Genomic DNA, 19,748 nt, shown 5'->3' on the forward strand with positions numbered 1-19,748 from the left:
GGAATTCACGAAATAACTTTACGTAAAGCGTCTCTTTGGCATAACGCTGATCTGGAGTGGGAGTCATTTTTGCGTAACCCATCTGTACGGATGGTATGTGTCGCTGCCGTAAAGTGCAACACAAATATCTTGTTTTATCTTTTAAAATATTACAATTTTACTCAATGCTGATGCCTCTCCGTTAAGGTAAGGTCGGTTGTACTTCGCATGAAAGGGACGCGTCGTTTGCCGGCTGTCGGAAGACAAAAGAGCGGACATGGGTGGGATTTAAATGGGAGGAGAATGGTTAACATTGTCTCTTTACTTCCCTCATTTCAGTTTAAAATATTCCCAGGAACAGCGTAGCTCAACAAAAATGTGTCTCTAGCGGAACTACTCATCTTGCGTTATGATACATAAACTTGCTTATGCACAAACATTTCCATCAAATCAATCAGACGTTGTTTGATTCTGTATACGCTCATATATGTTTGATCATGTATGTTCATGCTATACACTACATACTGTGCACAGTATTTGCATTTCGCGTGTTTTTTAAGCTAACAGCAGCACAAACATGAAAGCACACAGAATGTAGGTCAGCATCATTATGCACGTGATTCATTTTGGGACTTGAACTAGAAAAACGGTGTTATTTTTTTTTAAATCCCACTCCCTGTTTGTCATCCATCCAGTCACTTCCTCCCCTAGACACAATGAGTGGACAATAGTTTTCATTCAGAATAGTCTTCACAGGGTTGACGATAGGCCAGCTGATAGGATGGCCCATGTGGAGGAGTCCCAGACCGAAGGAGAGGGCAGTCCCCAAATCCACTCCCTCAGGTCCGAATCGTCTGCAAACCATGTCGACGACGGCGACGCAGGACCTTCCTTGAGGAGGAAGAGGAGGAGAAAGCGCGAGCAGCGTCCTGAGTCCATCATCGTCTATCGCTCCGATGTGGAGCAAGGGTCCACCGGTGACCAAGGAGGGGAAGAAGAGGGAGTGGAGAGGAGCGTGGAGGAGGGAGCCAAGTTCCTCTGTACACCCACAAATGAAGGTGACTTAGTATCCTGTTGGCACAGAGTGTAAAATGTTTGACAATTCCTGATGTAATTGAATTCTTCCGTGCCTACAGACGGTGGCTGGAGCCTTCCACCAGACAGCCGCTATGTAACTCTAACGGGCACCATCACGCGAGGCAAAAAGAAAGGCCAGGTGGTAGACATCCACGTAACCATGACGGAGAAAGAACTCCGCGAGTTGGCCAAGTCTAGGGAACGGCTCGACGCAGAGTGCGAGGCCGGGGAGGACTCCAAGCGAGCCTGCCGTCTGGGTGTGTGTCGGGGGCCTCACGTTGTCCTGTGGAGCATCTCCTGCGCCCCTGTGGTCTTCCTTCTTTCCTTCATCACGTCCTTCTACTACGGCACCCTGACCTGGTACAACGTCTTCCTGGTGTACAACGAGGAGCGAACGTTCTGGCACAAGATCACCGTCTGCCCCTTCCTCATCATCTTCTATCCCGTGCTCATCATGCCCGTGGCGCTCTCCCTGGCGCTATACTCCGCCGTGGTTCAGGTGTCCTGGGCCTTCAGCAGGTGGTGGAATGCCGTGAGAGACCTGGAGAAGGGTTTCTGCGGCTGGGCCTGTGGCAAAATGGGTCTGGAGGACTGCTCTCCTTACAGCATCATAGAGCTGCTGGACTCCGATACCGTATCCAGCACCTTGCAGAGCAAAGCACCGAGAGAACTCGCCCAGACATCATCGGTGTGAAACCCATTCACGTACTGGATTGCTGATACACGTAAATAAGTGCAATGCAGAAGACAGCTCACTACCTTTGATAACTTGATGAACAGCAAAAACTAGATTTGTTGCACTTGTCTAGAACACTTGTCCTCATTATTGTGGTTATTTTGGATCTATGACGATGTTTATATCATCACCAAAATCCAATAGTTAATTCCTTTGCCCAAGCGTCATCCCACTGCAAAATTTTGCGCCCTACTACTTCTGAGTGTTTACAATGTCATAATGCCTGCTGAGAAGAAAAGGATTTAAACAAAGCTGGGGGTCTCTGACTCACATTTTTAATGTGTGTGTGAAATATTTGACACTTTTCTCAAGATTACCATTACTCTATTTCCTTTTTCCATTCTCTAGCACTGTTACACGAGTTTTTCCCTCTCCCGAAATAAATGGAAATATTTTGTATTTAGAATCACTCTTATCCATTTGGAAGTGTCTTGTATTTAGATTCAACTCAATTCACATCAGTCTGTTAGTTTTTCTTGTTGCATGACATTTCATCTCAGTGTTAATTTTAAACATTCATTATGCAGGCTGTCTGTTATATTGAACTGTCTCATACAGGGAAAAACTGTATTACATTTTCAATACTGTCTTTTTGTTGAATGTTTGTTTAATTTATTGTAATTCATATATTTAACAGTTCATATGAAAATGTCACAAATAGTTTTTTTATACTGAGGTTTTTGAAGATTTGAATATTACAAACGTGATAAATATCAAAATGATTAAAAGTAACGTATTGTTTTTTCTGATGGTCGGGTTGGAACATTACATGTTGTATGAAGTATAACTTAAGGATGTAAACACACAAATAAAAAGATAAACTTGTTGCATGACAATACGATGAGTACGACGAATTTGTGTCTTGTTTTATTCATCCTTCGTTCGTTTTTGTCCATCATTTTTTCAGCCGCCAGCCAATTGCAGGGCAAATTGTCCTCACTACGTAAAATACGTAGTAGTATTTACGTAGTATTTCTGAAACATAAATACAATGTATTGTATATAATACAATATAATAATATATTAATAAATATAAATGAACAATATAATAAAAGCAATGTTTAATGGTATTCAATTTGGGAAAATGACAAAACAAGCTGCTTTCAAAATCGTTGGAACGTGCCACCTTCGTAACTAGGAAGTAAGCGCCATTTTCACACGGACCTTTTATTTTGTTACACGCGTGCTCGAAAGGAGGGAAACAAAATATTACAATGTCCAAGTCGAAAGTGAGTACATTTGTTGTGACTTTAAAACATTTCTTTGCAAACCGTTTTTTACTGATTTGTTTTTAATAATTTTATATTTACATCCGTAATATAACGTGTTGTTTAGAAGTGAAATAAGCATGTTGGATGAGGGACATGTCTGAAGGGGCAAGCTGTCAAAGCTTCGTGATAAATCAGTGTTTTCTAATAAAATGACCAACATAATAAAAGTTTTTTTTCTGTGTATTGCAGTCGTTTCATGTGCTTTGTATGGATGTTGGACTTTCCATGTCCAACTCGGCACCGGGTGAAGAATCTCCATTTGAACTAGCCAAACAAGTCATTCAGAAGTTTGTCCAACGTCAGGTAAGCTAGGATACATTTAACTACAAAATGATTTATTTATCCAGCATCAGGAACTATCAAAGTTACTATGTAGGCCATACTGAAAAGAAAATAATAATAAAATTACATTGTTAAAGTCGTAACCTTACCAGGAATAAAACAAGGGGAAAAAGTAATATTTGTAGAAATGAAGCAATATTCTAAAACCACATTACTTTAATCTTGGTTTCCATTACGTTTTTCTTAAAAATATACCTATCTTCTTTTTAATTTGAAATATATAACAATTATCTTCTATTCCTGTAATATTACACCTTTAAAATATTCAACTTTCTCACATCATATTATCAATATCATCTCATCAATTCATAATTAGTAATTTAACATCACGACACGTCATCGTACTTTGTTTTCACAGGTGTTTGCTGAACTCAAGGATGAATTGGCTTTGGTTCTGTTCGGCACAGACTCGACCAAGAACCCACTGGCTGAAGATGGCCAGTACCAAAATATCACTGTTCACCGCAACCTGATGGTACCTGACTTTGTGCTTTTGACGGAGATTGAGAATCAGGTCCACCCAGAGAATCAACAGGCGGACTGTATCCTTTGAATAGAACTTTACACTTGTGGAAAAAATATATATAACATCAAAAGAAACAGTCTCCTTTAACTGTTCTAAAAAGGGTTAGATGCTCTTGTGGTCTGCATGGATCTTCTTCAAACAGGAATAAAGTAAGAGTTTTCTTTTCATCTGATAACGCTTGTACTATAAAGGTATTTGAAATGCCATTTTTGTTATCCTGTGCCACATCAATATTATGATTTTTTTTTTTTAGGGGAAAACGCTATGATCGACTCAATATTTACTTCCTGAGTGACCTCAGTGTTGAAGCAGACTCGGAACAACTGGACGTCATTGTTGAAAACCTGAAACAAGCTGACATTACGCTGCAGTTCTTGTAAGTTCCAACATTGCGTTTCCTCAAAAGGGGTATCCGCTCCAACAGATGCCACTTGAATAATTTAACACAGCGCCTCAAATAGACCCCCCCGTCCCGTTTTCTCCTCAGGAAAGAAGTGACAGGTGGTGCCACTTGAAGCCATTAATACAACCAGCCCCCCTTATAAATATGCATTATTTTTACCCCAAAAATCCTCCTAGTAAATACCGACCCAATATCTGAGTGCTAATTGATGCCTGATGCAATTTGTATTTGGAGATTTTAAGGCCTGCTGCATCGCACGCCATGCTATTGGATGCACCAGTGGTCGATTCCAGGAAAAAATAAAATAAAATACTGTTGGTGACGCTTTAGAAAAAAAAAAAAAATACTGTTGATGACGCTTTGTCACATAACTACTGATGCACCGCAATGGAGAAAATAACAGATTGTAAATGTAGATTATTCTAAGAGTGTATTTAAAGGGCTACTATTTGCGTGTCACTTAAATTGCTGTAATCTATACTTCAAAACAATGGTTCCATTCTTTGTATTTTGTAGTTTACCCTTCTCTGCTGAAGATGAATCAATGGATGAAGCTGACAATGAGAGAAGAGGAGGTCCCGGTGCAAGAGGCTCGGGCAAAGGCTTGTCCAAGGAACAGAAAACTGGATTAGAGATGGTCAAACACATCATGCTGTGCCTGGATGAGCAGGATGGTCTTGATCAGATTTACACTCTCAGGTGAAAACGCCTATTGAGTTTTCTGAAGATATAGTGACTATGCATCTAACCGAACCCAATGCAACTTTGCTTACCTTTAGGCTTTGATTTGATAGCAGTGGACAATGTGGGTATTTTGCATGATAGTGTTGGCTTAGGATCTTCTCCCAGCTTTGCTTATCGTGACATTCAGAGAAACCCTGCATAAGGGTGCTGATTGCATAAATTACGTAAGTTACGTTGCAATGAAGAGGAAGTGTAGTGCCAGTCAGTAACAGACATTCATGCAGAAATAGGCAGTTCATGGAAAATGTATTTGGTTGTTTAATTGCACTCTTTATAAGACTTCATGGATTTTTTTCCAAGCGACTTTTTATATGTCAACTTTACATGCAAAGTATCTCATTGGTTCGTTTTGATTTAAGCGTCCATTGTCCCCAACTCGCAGAAATGCTATCGAAGGGCTGTGTATGTTCAAGCACATTGAGAGAAGAACCATGGCGTGGCCCTGTCAGCTGACCATCGGCAGCGCTCTGCCCATTCGCATCGTTGGCTACAAAGCTGTACGTAATTTGCCAAGCACTCTAAACACTATAATACTAATAATCATCATCATTATAGTATCCTTCTACTGGATTCTGGCAAGAAATTGTATTGTGTCTATTTTTTTTTAGACACAGTTAACGTCTTCTTTTCAGAACATGCCCAAGGGCTGCTTATATGGTTCTTGGGCGCTACCTGTTAGGCCATCATGTTGTAGGTTTTTTAAAAAGGACATCGAGACCCTTTTGTGAGTCCCGCTTGTGTCCACTAGGTGACAGAGGAGAAGCTGAAGAAAACGTGGCTCACGGTGGACGCACAGAGCAACGAGAGAGACCATGTCAAGAGAGAGACAGTCTTCTGTCTGGATGACGATGATGAGACGGAAGTGCAGAAGGATGACATAGTCCAAGGTCGCTATTTCCTGTTGTGGTATCCATACTATGTTTTACAGAATGCAATGCTATCTATATTTCCAATTATGCTTTCAGAAGTATGGCTCTATAGGGCTACCACTCAATGACCATATAAGGCTACCACTACTCAACATGTCTTTAAATCCTCAATCGCAGGGTTTCCTAACCATTGCTATGTTGCGTGGAATTATTTAAGATTTTACCCTCCCTAAATAGACGGTGTGTCTGTTTTGTGTTACCAGGTTTTTGCTATGGGAGTGATATAGTTCCTTTCTCCAAAGTGGATCAAGAGCAGATGAAATACACACACGATGGGAAGTGCTTTGCCGTTTTAGGTTTTACCAACCAAAACCTGGTACCATGCCATTTAATTGATTAATTTATATTCTTTAAATTTGTTGTGTTTTCGCTTTGCGTTCAACATTGTTCATTTATTTTCCGCTGGCCTGCAGGTTCCTCGTCACTCCTTCATGGGAACGCAGGCCATCAAGATTTTTGCTCCAAGCGGCGATCAGGTTTGATCCGGTAGCAAATTTTGTAAAATGAGTCCCATCTCTTTGTGATTACCGATGGCGTTTCCCCCGTGCTCAGCATGCTGGTGTGGCACTGTCTGCTCTCGTCCGGGCGCTGGATGAGCTCAAAATGGTGGCCATTGTTCGGTATGCTTATGACCGACGGGCCAACCCTCGAGTTGGGGCAGCTTTCCCTTGCATCAAGTTGACCTATGAGGTATAAAGAATATTGGGCAATTTTGAAGAAATGAATTGCTGTTTTGCCCATTATTGCTGTACAACTAAACTAACATATGCGTGTTTCTCTCCACAGTGTCTCATCTACGTCCAGTTGCCCTTCATGGAAGACCTCAGACACTTTACTTATGCTTCTCTGAACAGCAAGAAATTCAGCCCCTCAGGTATTGTTCTTTTTACAAACATAAAAATGATCCATTTAATTTGATATTACACTGTCTTCCCAAGTAAATCATCTTAAATGAAAACCACACTGCCCTTGCCAATCAAACGGGAGATTGCTGTGCATACACAGACACTCAGCTGCAGGCTGCCGATTCTCTCATCGACTCCATGATGTTGATGGAGAAAGATGAAGATGGAGACCTAAAGGACTTGGTCAAAGTCCACCGCATTCCCAACCCAGAGTTCCAGAGGCTTTTCCAGGTCATCAATTCTGTTCATGACAGCAGGATCAGAGTAGTATATATGTATTTAAATGAAGGAAATACAAGGATAATATCACCAGAAAAACTAATACAGTAATGAATTATTTTTACTTTGTTACATGCCATCGTGTGTTTTAAGGTGTGGTAGCAGCTAGCTAGCTAATAGAAAGGGATTAGCATCTCGGTAGTCAATGCTAAGGGGTTTAGTTGTATTTAAAACTCTCATTCAGACTAACACAATCATTTCCTGTAATCCAATTGAAACGTGTCTTCTAATCCAATCTCTTCCAGTGCCTGCATCATCGAGCCGTCAGACCCGGCACAGCCCTCCCCCCAATGGAGCCATGGCTGGCGGCTGTACTGGACCGCCCGGATGTCATTGAGGAGCGTTGTCGAGCGCCACTACAGGAGGTGAAGAAGGCGTTTCCTCTCAAAGTAGTGGAGAAGAAGAAGCAACTGAAGACTAGTGAACAGATATTTGGAAAAGAGTAAGTCTGGCATCTTTGGAAGGTCAAGTCGTGTATGCTACAGCGGAAGCTCTAAAATTGAACACCTCTTTGTCAACCAAACGATACATCAAAAGTCACATTTTGTGGTCGAACCAGAATGACATCAACATGTAACGCGCACTTCAGTTTAGTGTGCTAGTGCCCACCCCTCCCCTTTCTGTGTGGCCAAGGTTCTTCACTGTACTTTTCACTGTCTTCTGTTTGACCCCTTCAACTGTCAGCTCTGAGCAGCCGGATGCCAAGAAGGCAAAGGGAGATACGGCAGAGGAGGAGGTAGAGGAGGAGGAGGAGTATAATCTGGCTGACATTTCTGAAGGCTCTGTTACGTCGGTAAGAAGCTGGGTGGGAGAGACGGGGGCGGGGGGTTATGTTTGAACGACTCACCATTCTCAACCTCATTTCTCCTTTCATCCAGGTCGGAAGCGTTAATCCCGCCCGTGACTTCCGCATCCTGATCAAGCAAAACACGCTTCCATTCCAAGGGGGTGAGGTTTCATTTATTTTGTTGTTCACATTGTGCAATAAGCAATGATCGATGTTGGGAAAGGTTTTTTTTTTTAAGCAAACTATTTCAAAGTTTAGTTCACAAATTTTACAATAAACTAGTTCACTTAATTGCCGATACAACACTGGCCATGATCATGACTAATGGGCATCTATTGTAAATTCTGTTTCTTTGTTTGGGTGGGATAACCACTACGACTCACCCATCCAGCCTGCGAGCAGCTGACTGACAGGTTAGAGCAGTTGCTAGGCAACAAGAACACACGGTACTACATGAAAAGCATCACCTGCATCCAGGCCTTCAGAGAACAGTCTGTAAAGGTAAATAAACGGACTATTTCCCATTCCTTGAACCAATGCCAGCTCTAGTCAATGTGCACTCTTGGCAAGTGTTTGAAGGATTTTAGAATGATTTCATATCTTTGGCTGCGCAGCTGGGGAAGGCCGATCTCTACAATAGCTACCTCCAGTTGCTGAAAGGAAGCATCACAAACAGAGGGCTGGAAGTCTTTTGGGACCTGATTGTTCAAGGTACGCAAAGCCTATCCGTTCAGGCCGTCCCGAGGAAGTCTCTCAAAAAATTTCCACACTGTGTTTTCAGAAGGGAATTAAAATGTGTATCAATTTTAGTCCATCATTATAGGGTCTTTTTGTTACCGTTACAGCCTCCATATCTCTTATTAGCCAGGACGAGGTGGAAGGAAGCTCTGTGTCCAAAAATGAAGCTGCTCAGGTGACTTCAGATAAAAATTTCAGTCACTCCGACATTTCTGACAAAGCTTTGCTCTATTGTCAGTTTCTCCTGGCTGAAGAGAAAAACGAAGAGCCAGTCACAACAATGGAAGATGACACTGGCGATCTTGATGACTTGGTAAGTGTTGCCCCCCCCCCCCCCTTATTACGAGAAAACACGAGGTCACTGCTGAGTCAAACTCATTTTAAAACTATTTCCTGTGTATTTTGCATAAGTGTCCCTGGTGATTCAGGCCCATTGCAATCTCAATATAAACTCTCCAATCACACATCTTGTTCCCCCCTCCCCCTTCCTGTGCAGCTGGACAACATGTAAGGAAGAAGGCGATGGGAGCGTCTGCGGGAAAAATGCAAAGTATTCATCCATGGGTCCATCTGTCCATTGTTCCGCCTCCCACATGGAGATGGATGGGTACTTGGGAGGAATACTGCACAGAACATGACCTTAACTGTAATCTTTTGTGGGGGGCTTAAAAAACACAGCTGGGACTTGACAAAAGGCAGGACACTCTATGTTTATTATTTTAAATGTGATTTATTGTGTGCAATGTCATAGTACTTGAGGTTGCTACAAATATAGACTGTACAGAGCATCAGGAGATGTGGTATTTGTGAAGGCCAGGTTAATTAACAGTAGTAGCACCAAAACCAGGCTTTTGTCTTTGGTGTAGTTTCTCTTTAACATATCCACTGAATCAATTGGTCAAGCAAGCCTGAATTCCACTGCGACCAGTGTTTCGCCTTGAATATGGCGTTCTCGTCTCCCATGGCCAGCTTCGTTAACACTTCTTGATCCACGTCGCTTCCCACGGCTATTACTGTGGGGACGACCTGTTCCTTACGCATAGCGTACACCGCTTCATCCAGTTTTTTCCTGTCTGTGACGCCGTCTGTGATGAAAACGAACGCGATCTCGGCGAGGCGTCTCGTCTGGCTAGTCGTTCCCTTGCCAAGTACTCTGTCGATAGCGTGGGTGATGGCTGGCCCCACGCTCGACGAAGAGTCCAGATAGCGCAGACGAGCCACGCCGTCAGAGACGAGGACGGGATTATGCGTGAGAGGAAAAGCCACGTAGTTCTCCCCGTCCTTGCCATATTGCATTAGAGCCAAGCGAGCTCGCCGGCGATCTGTTTTACTCCGAGCCAGTACTAGTTTGTTTGCCACCGTTTGTAAGAATTCACGCACGTGGCGGAAGTTGTCCACCCCGAGGCGCTCTGAGCCATCCAGCAGGAATACCACATCCACTGGACGCTGGGCACACGGGGCCACATCAGGCTCTATGGAAAGCCAACAAATTGTTTCGTAAGCAAGTGGATCAAAGTCAAAGTTGCTACGTTATTAACCTACCGCTCTTGCAAGGGAGATCAGGGCACACAATGACTGGATCTTCAAGGGAGAACAAATAGATGTGGGTTACAATTGCAAGTTTGATAACATTTAAGATCCCACTCAACTTACCAGGACACAGCACAGTCTCCATTTTGTCTATGAAGTCCTCTGTCACCAAGTCAACAAAACTCTTCATACCAGTGACCCGATCCTTTTGGTCACACGCTATAGATCCCAGGATCTCATCGTCCTGTGCTTTTTGAAACATGTCTCCGACCCCAATGGCGTTCACCTCTACGCTGCTGTCGTGACAGAGGTACTTGAGAAGATCCTCATCGTCGCGCGGGTCGAAGCGCCCATCTGTGATCACCACCACGGACACTTTGGCCCGGATTCTCTTGCTGTCCCTGATGAGGTGGTCATAAGCAAACTTGAGGGCCGAAGGGGTGAAGGTGCCCCCAGCGATCCACTGAAGGTTCTTCACTGCCGTTTTAAAAGCAGACATGGAGTTAATGTCGGGGTCGTCGAGACGGATGGCTTCAAAGGTCCCATTGTGGCTGTACTGAACAACTCCAACTCTTGTTCCTGAAATAGATTGTAGGTTGTAAAAATTATTTGCCTCGAGTTATCCAAGAGTAAGGTTTGGTCTCATTTGAACAAACTGCCCGATATTCAATTTAACGTAAAACTGATTCATTCTCTTTTAAGGCAAACTTTTGTCTCTTGATGTGTTTTACGATGTCATTTATAAGGTGCCAGACTTTACCGGTCGGAGATGCAGGGTTGTTGGCCATAGATCCCAGACGATTAATGGTGTTGATTACAAAGTTCTTTTCCAAGGTGAAGTTAACCAGCCCGACACTCTCGGAGCTGTCAATGACAAATACGATGTCCAGGGCACCGCAACGCTTCTCACAGTCTACGAAAAAAGGTAAGAACTGCTTTATCATCATTGAAATATGTAATAGTAGCTAACTTGCACTTTTATATCATGGTTTATATTTATGGTTTGCTCACCACAACAACCGCAAGTTTCCCTGATGTAAGTCATGACATCACAATCCTGCAAAGACAAATAAGACAATATGGAGTGATGATGTTGACAAAAGCGTCCTGCCTCGGACGTACTCACTGTAAGTGCAGGATCGCCCATTGGTCCAGGATGACCCTGCATACAAGCATTATACACACTTAGCAACATACTTGACTTATATTCAATATCTGTGCTGTTGCTCACATCAGGCCCGGGGTCCCCTCTTATTCCCCTGGCTCCAGGTTCGCCCGCATGACCTGGCTCCCCCTGAACAGAATAACAAGCCAAAATCATGATCTAAAAAAAAAAAAATCCTAACATGCAATTTTAGCCTTTAGTCCGTTTTAATCAAAGCCGTCATGTGTGAGAGCTAACACTTGTGCAGAGCGTTCTGAGACCAATTTGGATCGCTTTGTTTGTAGGTATGCAAATCAAATGAAAGCACAAATGGATGAATCTTACAGACTCCCCGTGTGGACCTTTGTCTCCCGGCTCTCCCTTGGCTCCACATTCACCTCGACCACCCCTAAGTCCTTTTCTTCCAGGATCACCTCGGTCACCCTGAGAAATACTTGGCATACTTTAAAAGGGATCATCAACCAATGCACAATCACATATATATCAAAATTGTGCTGAATAGAAGTTAAATAAAAAATGGTTTCCAACAAAAGCTTTTCTAGTATGGTCAAGGACCCTGTGGAGTGGACTACTCCAAACTTGCATTGCTGGTAAAAGGGAAGAATGCATGTGTGGCAACTTTTCATTGCACAGTGGTAAAATTAAACAGCAAAGAAAATATTACAGTTGGTCCTCTTGGTCCAGGGTAGCTGAATCCTTGTCTTCCTTTATCACCCTAAGAAGAAAAAAAAAATGACCGTAACAGCAGTAGTGTACTTTTGGGGGGATTGGCCATAAAGCTAATTCAGAGATAATGAGAGCCGATGCACATTTGTTGACATAAAATATTTGTTTCGCTCACTTGTGGTCCTTGGGGGCCCGAGTCTCCTCTCGGTCCAGGATCTCCTGGATTTCCTAAGGTTCCCTGCAATGTATCCACATGTATTTTCTTTTCTTTTGTAATAGGAATACTCTCCAATTGTATAGTTTGATGTTTTCAACAACCCACATTTGCTCCAGGAACTCCTGGTTCTCCTGCCTGGCCCCTCGGACCTAGGAGGCCAGGATCACCCTAGAACAGAAACAATATCGTCATCTTTTCTGATTTTGACATCATAAATAATTTGACAAAATCAGAATGTTGGTGCGAAATCCCCCAACCTCACCTTTCCTCCCTTAAATCCGTCCTCCCCTGGTCGTCCCCGGCTTCCCTGTGGCCCTCGTTCTCCCTTTGAGTGACAGCGGTCAATTAATCAGAAACCACTTTTTGACACATGACACGTGTTTGTATGTTTTTAAGAAAGAGAGGTTACATAAGGTCAACAAACTTGTTTTTGTCTGAAAAAAGTAACTTTTCACCTATTTTAAAAAGATAAGCGGAACCATGATCTATTTCCAGTAATATAGAAAATGCAATATCTGAAACAATCCTAGAAGGACAGAAACAAAATAGAAATAACAATATGTAACCTATGCTTAGAGTTTTGTAATAAACTTACTCCAAAAGCAAACGCCACAAAGAAAGGAGACATTTTCCCACCATGCCGAATACAATATTTAAATGTTCTTACCTTTTCTCCCTTTTTCCCAATAGATCCTTGACCTCCCTTTGGCCCTCCATGTCCTCTTCTTCCCTGTGGGCATTCATTAGTTAACAAACTGCAGCAAAGGCACCTGAAGAAAATCATTATATAAAAGAAATATACCAGTTCGCCTCTTGGTCCAGGTAAGCCACGCAGTCCCTGAAAGGGTTCATTGTAATCTTTCACTGTCATTAACTTTCTGGGTAAGTCAAGATAATAAAATGAAAATCAATTTGCGGTACCGCTGGTCCCTTATCTCCCGGGGGTCCTGGATTTCCTGGATTTCCTCTTTCACCCTGCAGGCGTTCAGTCCAGGTGTTATGACTGGTGTGAATGCGATTAGTTCACAAGTTTTAATTAGATTTGCACCTTTGCTCCTCGTTCGCCCTCAGGGCCAACAGCACCTGACTTGCCGTGAAGGCCAAGGTCTCCCTGAATGACACGAAAAACAACCAGTGAGTACATGACCTCATCTTAAAAAAACTCGGTCTGGAATGGAGCCTTTTAAACAAAGGATAGGATGGATGATGCTAACTGCTAGCATGCTAGCTATAGATAACAGGTCATGAGAGTGCAGCCTAAAATTTAATAACACCTTTTCCTAAGCTTTTGTAATAAAGTATCAATCTGGGATCTTGCTTGGGAAATAAAATTGCATGTTTTTCAAAATTACACAGATTTGTTCCATTTTAGAAGCACCAGACTCAGCTTGTGAAATGTTTAACAGCTAAAATTGAATGTGACTGTCTCACTTTGGCCTGTCGTCTCATAACATAACACTTGCGAGCGGCCATGTGAAGAAAAAACACTCAGAATGTCGGTCCGGCTGAGAGATGCAAGAATTTTGTAATCAAACAAAAATACCTTTTCGCCTTTTTTGCCTGGTGGACCAACCTCACCGACGTCTCCTTGGTAGCCGTCATGTCCCTTAGAGAAACAAACAAAACAAAAATCATTGCTCATGTGGGAAGTTCACCAAGATTCATTATAATTAAAAACATCAAATTAACTCACTTTGTCCCCTGGTTCCCCTTTGCAGCCAGGAGCTCCAATACGGCCAATTTTACCCTGAAGATACCACATACAATAGTAGTCAATAATTGGTCCCAAGATAAGATACACTTGTAAAATTAAAAATCACCTTCTGTCCATCGGTTCCATTCTGGCCAGGTACTCCAATCAAACCCTGAAAATTTGGAGATCAGTAAAGATTTCCTTACCCACCTTATTATGCCGCCAAAAGTAAACCTACCTTTGCTCCACTTGCTCCTCTGTCACCCTGTTGGGGATTAGGACACTCATCAATTCAAACCATTCCCTCAAACAGATCATCAGAGGACTGCGAAATAAAATCAGTTTCACCTTGCCGCCCTTCAACCCGACTTCTCCCTGTGTCAAAGCATAAAGCAAGACTTGTGAATTACTGAAATGAAATCAATGTGACCACATGATTTGTTGAGCAATAACCCTCAGAAAACCTTTGGTCCAGGACGTCCAATTGGACCCTCAATGCCAGGATCACCCTGTCACAGTGGGGTTGGGGGAGAATCTTTTTAGTATCTTAAAAGAGAGGATTAGATGTCAGTATTGCCTTCCTACCTGTCCTCCCTTTTCACCTTTTGGTCCACGATAACCACTGTCTCCTTTTGTACCCTGTAATACATCAACATGATCAACATTATAATTGACGTTTGGTGGCCAAACTGAAGCATTCCATTTCAACCTGAATATTCCAGCCATCCAAACCCAAGCCATTCCATAAAGCCCAAACACAGGATACATGAAACCAGTCATACCATCTGTTCCAATCGTTCCATCCATCCCGAGTAGTTCCCCATCTAACCCAATTCAACCATTGCAACCAAAGCCACCCTATCAATCTCACCCCAAACATTCCATCAGTCCCGAACAATCCTCATCTTCAAAATCATATCATAGATTACATCGATGCCAACGCCACCATTTCAACCCTCAGCCACCGTAAGCACAGCCACTCCAAAACAGCCGTTCCGTTCCAGCTCATCATCATCCGTTCCGCGTTCTAAACCTACCTTTGGCCCTCGAGGCCCTCTCGGTCCAGGAATTCCTGGAGTCTCGAAGCATTGCTGTTGGTAGCACTGTAATAGCAAAATAAAATAACTGCTTGGAAATCAAGTTCATTGCAATGACCCAGAAAAGAAAGATCACAATTTCCCACATTGCCGTAACGCTTACCTCCATAAAGGCTTGATGTTTCTGCAAGGAAAAGACTAAATTGAGTAGAAGATACCTGCTAGTGAGAAAGTAGAATCATGAGATTAGAGCGAGGAGGTCACCATGGCTTGTATGATACGATCAATGGACTCTCCTTTTATTTTTGGTCTGCCATTAACAATTTCCACGGCCAGATAGTCGTTGCGGTAAACTTCAGCAGGCGAGCTGGCGATCTCCCTCATTCCCATTTCATCGATGGACCTGGACGCCGCCACTGAGAAAATACGAATCCCCTGCTCACGGGCCCTCTCCGCCGTTGCCTTTATCCCGCCGCACGGACTTCCTGTCACATGGCCGTCGGTGATAACCACGGAGAAGTGGACTGCCTTCGTTCCCGAGTCGTGTTGAGTCATTTGGTGCGTCATGTTTTTGAGGGCACAGTCGATGTAGGTGCCTTTGCCCAGGTATCGAATCCCGCTGAGACTCCTGATGAAGTTCTCCCTGTTTGCAAAGTGGCTGAAGACCACCTGGTTCTGCGAGAAGTGCAGGCCTCCGATGGACCAGGTGATGTGGACCAGATCTCGGTACTCTTCATCCACCAGCTTGTGGGCAAAAACCCGGGTGAACTCCTTGATGTTTTCCACCAATATTCCAGGCGGGGACTCCTGGAGGGCAATGGTCTCAGAGGTGTCAATAGTGAAGAACAACTTGATAGGGCAGTTGACCATCCTGGCTGGAAGAAGCAAATATCAGACCACTTGACAGGAAGTACAATCCCCAACCACTCTTGCAAAATGATGCCAACTCACTCTCACAACCTTCTGGTTTTGGAAGAGTCTCATCTGGTTTGTCTTTGGGCACGGGTACTGGCCTTGGTCCACGAGGAGTCAGTTGAGGGATGGCGGCATGGATCATGCACAAGAAGATGAACGCTGAAAGATGAATTTTTGCCATTTTTTTGTTGTCCGTCCCCTGTGAAATGTAAGACAGAAAGGATGCTGTGGAGGATTTAAAGGATCTTTAAATACAGGAACCAGATGTCAAACAAGCGGCGCCTCACAAAAGAAGCCACCGTAGCAACCAAGAATGTTTATCGTTGTTTTAAACTGTCTGTGAACAATCCTGTTGCGTTGGAGAAAGAGCAGAATTTTAAAGCTATGACTAAAGAGGAGCTTATCACCGCTCAGTTAAATCATCCTAATGGGAAAGTTTCAAAACAAAAACAATATGAGTAAAAGTTACGCAATGTTCTGTGTGACTTGGTGGATTTGATCACTCCAATCATCCAAAAACACTCAAGATAAAAAAAGGTTCTGGATTTATACCCTTAACCCATCTTCCAACTCCCACTTGTGTCATGCAATTTAGAGAAAACAAACAATTTGATCATGAAAATTCAAAAGATGAATATGTGACGCTTAAAATGTTATGATTAGACAAAACAAGAGCGATGTCTGCTGGAAGCTGGAATCTTTAAACATTAACTTTGGAGCCAATTCCTCTGTAATCTGCACACACTTTGCCAAATGTTCACAGGAAAACATCCTTCATTTTCCATCATTCAATTATTTCAATCATTATACAAACAGCAAGCGGGTTTGCTTTCCCCTCTATTATATTTATAATGCATTAATCAGTTCAATATAAACATTTCATAACATTGTTTCAAGGCATTATATTTGTTACAGATAGTTTTGTATTTATTTATAAACCCCACAGCAAACTACTTTAAAGTCAGCAGTAAACTATTTAAGTGGTAAGAACTGCACAAATTTAAGAAGAGCACAATGGATGGAATATTAAAAAATAGTGACTCACCAAAAGTGTGCCAAGCGCTCCTGCACTCGATCCACTCACCTCTGGAAAATTTCCTCAAAGTATTAGGATAAGCATCTTATTCCTCGCTCTCTTTTTGGCGGATGCTTTGTCGGTCAAGGGGAGCCGCTCAATTTATTCCATAGAAGAGCGCGCCCCCACTACGACTACTTGCATGCACACGCCTGACAAATAGAGACGGAGCTAGAAAGCTGAGCCCCAACAGAACAAAAAAAAATGTAATAGGCGTCTATAAAGTAAATAGTCTGTCTGAGATTGTGTATTTATATTTGTGTGGACACAAGAAGTGTTTCAGAGACAAACACAGCAGCTGGTTTCTTTCTTCTCCTTACATGGCGGCACTCCTTGTGTGTTTATACGGCATCGACATGAGGCCTTGATACAATACATTTGTCAGGGCTGAGGACATGAGTACTGCATTACATCACCTCCTCAAAGTATTAATAGAATAATGCAGTAGATGCTGGTTGAACTTAGTAATGGATTTTTATTAACTATGCATAGTGTAAAAGGGAGTTAATCACTTTATACTTAAATTTGCCAAATGGCCAAGCACATTTTAGTTAAGCTGATGTTTTGTCATTTGGTAGTATCCTGCATAAATTTACATATGTGCAAGTTTTGTGGAGTTTCCCCCCCTGTTTTCTTTTTTATCTTTATAGGCATACAAATGTCAGGTTCTGTTAAGTTTCTTTGAATTTAATCCCATATGATAAAAGCTATTTTTACTGACTTAAAACATAAAGGTCATATTTCATTAAAGGTGTTTAGAAAATCTTTTTTTAAAGATGGATGGAGTGCCTCCGATATTGCAAGCTGAAACTAGAACATCATATCAGAATCTCTTCTATTCTCTTCTGACACGCTGCAGTAATTCACTTCTGCCTATCAAAACAATTGATCGATAGTAATACTGCTACGACTTAATGGTTTAATAACTACTGCTGAAATGCGGCCTCTCGCTAGCAGTGCATTAACGTCGTTCATTCCGGTTTCACGCAGACAGGCCGTCTATAATAATACCCTCCACTATGGCCTCTGTGTAGTTTAATTTATAGACTCTTGCTAGTTTGCAACTGTCATGTATCACATGGAAATGCCCTTGAGAGACACAATAAACCTCCTGTGGTCATGAATTACAAGAGCAGGCGTGTTAAAGAAGAAGAAGAAGAAGAAAAAAAAAAAGAGCGTAAACAATGATTTAAAGTGCTGTCACGGAACTGCCTGCTCTCACACCTTTAAATCTCCCTTGCATTTCATCAACGCCACTGTCAACATGTTGGCAGTGACCCTTCAGTGACCCGCCTCTCATTGTGGGCAATATAACCACCAGCCACTAGGAGGGGGGGGGGGGGGGGGGGGTAATGCTGCAAATAATTGAAAAGCATTTCCCATAATAGAAGACTTGTTATGGAGCCAGAACAATGTCATTAAGATTAGTTGCTGAAAATAAAATTGCACTGATATTTTTTTTTATTTAATTTTCAGAATGTTTTTGATTTTTTCTTTAAAAATAAATAAAGAAGTGGACTGAAAAAATGAACCCTGGGGACAATAATTTCAGTGGAAAAACGCAACGGGTATGTATTGTGTTTATGGTGCCATTTTGTTTTCAGTACAATAGTTTTCAGTGCCAGTATTTGTTTCACTGTCAGTACACGACTTCTACAAAACTTTTCAGTGTTCTGGCTCCATAACTCCTGGTCATCTCGACAATTTCTAGTATTTGCTCCTTGTCCTCACAACTTATGTTTGTTTGGACATAATGTACCAATTCATTTCAACAACGACTTGCCCAGCTTGTCTAAATGTTAACTTCCCTTTGTAGAAGCAAGAGAAGTACCATGGGGGAGTTATAATAGTTAATGTTACTATGTCGCTTTTTATCCCAGAGTGTTTTAGAATTCAAACGACACTGACTAAAAGCAGTTCACACAATTTCATCAGAGCCCTTTTGGCCCATTTTCTGTGCCTTTAAGATTGCTTTCAATCACACTATGCATGAACGAGGAGAACAACTTGCGACATAACTGAACACTCGCTGTGGCACACTTCCAAGTTGAGCGTCACCTCACTGATTGCACTAGCAGAATTACTGGAAAAGCTTTCAAATGAAATACATTATCCGTGATTTGTTGTACCTACGCTCTAGTGAGCATATAGAAGTAGAATATCACTCAATCGAGCACGAAGCAGTTGGTTTTCCTTTTGACGCTCTCCTTTCGTTTCAAACGTGTGACGAGAAGCCGGGCGAGCAAATTGGCAATGAACTCTCGACAACCTCCGAGCGGCCGGCTGGATGGCGCTTCAATAATTCAGCAGTCAAATCGTGCTACTGATTCTATCTATATGCTAGACTTGCTTCAACTTGTCAGATAGCAGTGATGGAAAAAAACAATAATAGAAAAAGGCATCCATTGGAGAGCGTATGTATAAATTTAAGTCTGGGACCAAAAAATGACAGATATTAAATTATCCTATTTTAATTTGAACACAATCATTCAGGGTTAGAAGATGCGGTAAAAAATATATTTTAATCTAAAACTCATCTTTCTTCTGACCTTTGACCTTGGAACATCTAAAATCCCATTTAGCATGCTTCCGCTATGTGTGTAGGCGTCATTGGATTATTGAAATTTGAATAAAAAATGACCTCGATGTACCGTAGCAATGTTTCAGGTTGTAGCAGTTGATTTGTCATACATACATTTTTTAAGCTTTTGAAGTCATCAATAGCTTTTTTTTC

At 42.2% G+C, this 19,748-nt stretch overlaps 3 protein-coding genes across 12 annotated transcripts; 2 read left to right on the forward strand and 1 right to left on the reverse strand.

Annotated features, from left to right (window-relative positions):
* Positions 1-22: 22 nt before the first annotated feature.
* On the forward strand, positions 23-2,646 carry tmem169b (transmembrane protein 169b). Of its 8 annotated transcripts, none has more exons than XM_037280611.1 (3): positions 23-93; positions 675-1,037; positions 1,116-2,646. In XM_037280611.1, the coding sequence occupies exons 2-3, from the start codon at positions 761-763 to the stop codon at positions 1,748-1,750; spliced, it is 912 nt and encodes a 303-aa protein (XP_037136506.1). In that variant the 5' UTR covers positions 23-93; positions 675-760; the 3' UTR covers positions 1,751-2,646. The 8 variants fall into 8 exon arrangements, with proteins under 8 accessions (XP_037136506.1, XP_037136511.1, XP_037136510.1 ...); XM_037280616.1 differs by having other exon boundaries at positions 36-93; positions 736-1,037; XM_037280615.1 differs by having other exon boundaries at positions 51-93; positions 727-1,037.
* Positions 2,647-2,954: 308 nt separating this feature from the next.
* On the forward strand, positions 2,955-9,507 carry xrcc5 (X-ray repair complementing defective repair in Chinese hamster cells 5). The gene is made up of 21 exons (XM_037239490.1): positions 2,955-3,021; positions 3,253-3,366; positions 3,764-3,947; positions 4,032-4,080; positions 4,185-4,307; positions 4,851-5,033; positions 5,461-5,575; positions 5,827-5,965; positions 6,211-6,323; positions 6,421-6,483; positions 6,560-6,697; positions 6,794-6,881; positions 7,013-7,143; positions 7,437-7,633; positions 7,876-7,984; positions 8,070-8,139; positions 8,370-8,479; positions 8,593-8,689; positions 8,824-8,891; positions 8,955-9,029; positions 9,213-9,507. Exons 1-21 carry the CDS (start codon positions 3,007-3,009, stop codon positions 9,225-9,227), a joined length of 2,196 nt encoding a protein of 731 aa, XP_037095385.1. The 5' UTR covers positions 2,955-3,006; the 3' UTR covers positions 9,228-9,507.
* LOC119115201 (collagen alpha-2(VI) chain-like) lies at positions 9,427-17,255 on the reverse strand. Of its 3 annotated transcripts, none has more exons than XM_037239488.1 (28): positions 16,985-17,255; positions 15,985-16,138; positions 15,289-15,899; positions 15,188-15,208; positions 15,025-15,090; positions 14,573-14,626; positions 14,452-14,496; positions 14,336-14,362; positions 14,226-14,252; positions 14,115-14,159; positions 13,988-14,041; positions 13,838-13,900; positions 13,343-13,405; positions 13,216-13,269; positions 13,097-13,132; positions 12,962-13,024; positions 12,557-12,619; positions 12,400-12,462; positions 12,253-12,315; positions 12,076-12,126; positions 11,736-11,834; positions 11,478-11,540; positions 11,373-11,408; positions 11,258-11,303; positions 11,007-11,159; positions 10,370-10,825; positions 10,259-10,297; positions 9,427-10,188 (listed from the first exon to the last, which is right to left on the reverse strand). In XM_037239488.1, the coding sequence occupies exons 2-28, from the start codon at positions 16,118-16,120 to the stop codon at positions 9,590-9,592; spliced, it is 3,096 nt and encodes a 1,031-aa protein (XP_037095383.1). In that variant the 5' UTR covers positions 16,121-16,138; positions 16,985-17,255; the 3' UTR covers positions 9,427-9,589. The 3 variants fall into 3 exon arrangements, with proteins under 3 accessions (XP_037095383.1, XP_037095384.1, XP_037095382.1); XM_037239489.1 differs by having other exon boundaries at positions 15,289-15,895; positions 15,976-16,138; positions 16,985-17,254; XM_037239487.1 differs by having other exon boundaries at positions 15,976-16,138; positions 16,985-17,254.
* Positions 17,256-19,748: the final 2,493 nt, after the last annotated feature.

The sequence above is a fragment of the Syngnathus acus genome, chromosome 21 (genome assembly GCF_901709675.1).
Source record: "Syngnathus acus chromosome 21, fSynAcu1.2, whole genome shotgun sequence".
NCBI classification, from domain to species: Eukaryota; Metazoa; Chordata; class Actinopteri; order Syngnathiformes; family Syngnathidae; genus Syngnathus; species Syngnathus acus.

What these genes read in the sequence shown, in the direction of transcription:
- tmem169b (XM_037280611.1), top strand. Translation starts at nt 761, where the DNA reads ATGGCCCATGTGGAGGAGTCCCAGACCGAAGGAGAGGGCAGTCCCCAA. An exon ending in CTGTACACCCACAAATGAAG is followed by an intron (nt 1,038 to 1,115) that starts GTGACTTAGTAT and finishes CCGTGCCTACAG; the next exon opens with ACGGTGGCTGGAGCCTTCCA.
- xrcc5 (XM_037239490.1), top strand. An exon ending in AGTTCCAGAGGCTTTTCCAG is followed by an intron (nt 7,144 to 7,436) that starts GTCATCAATTCT and finishes AATCTCTTCCAG; the next exon opens with TGCCTGCATCATCGAGCCGT. An exon ending in TTGGGACCTGATTGTTCAAG is followed by an intron (nt 8,690 to 8,823) that starts GTACGCAAAGCC and finishes TTACCGTTACAG; the next exon opens with CCTCCATATCTCTTATTAGC.
- LOC119115201 (XM_037239487.1), bottom strand. Translation starts at nt 16,120, where the DNA reads ATGGCAAAAATTCATCTTTCAGCGTTCATCTTCTTGTGCATGATCCAT. An exon ending in CGGGAGATAAGGGACCAGCG is followed by an intron (nt 13,133 to 13,215) that starts GTACCGCAAATT and finishes GAACCCTTTCAG; the next exon opens with GGACTGCGTGGCTTACCTGG. An exon ending in TTGGGAAAAAGGGAGAAAAG is followed by an intron (nt 12,620 to 12,961) that starts GTAAGAACATTT and finishes TGTCACTCAAAG; the next exon opens with GGAGAACGAGGGCCACAGGG.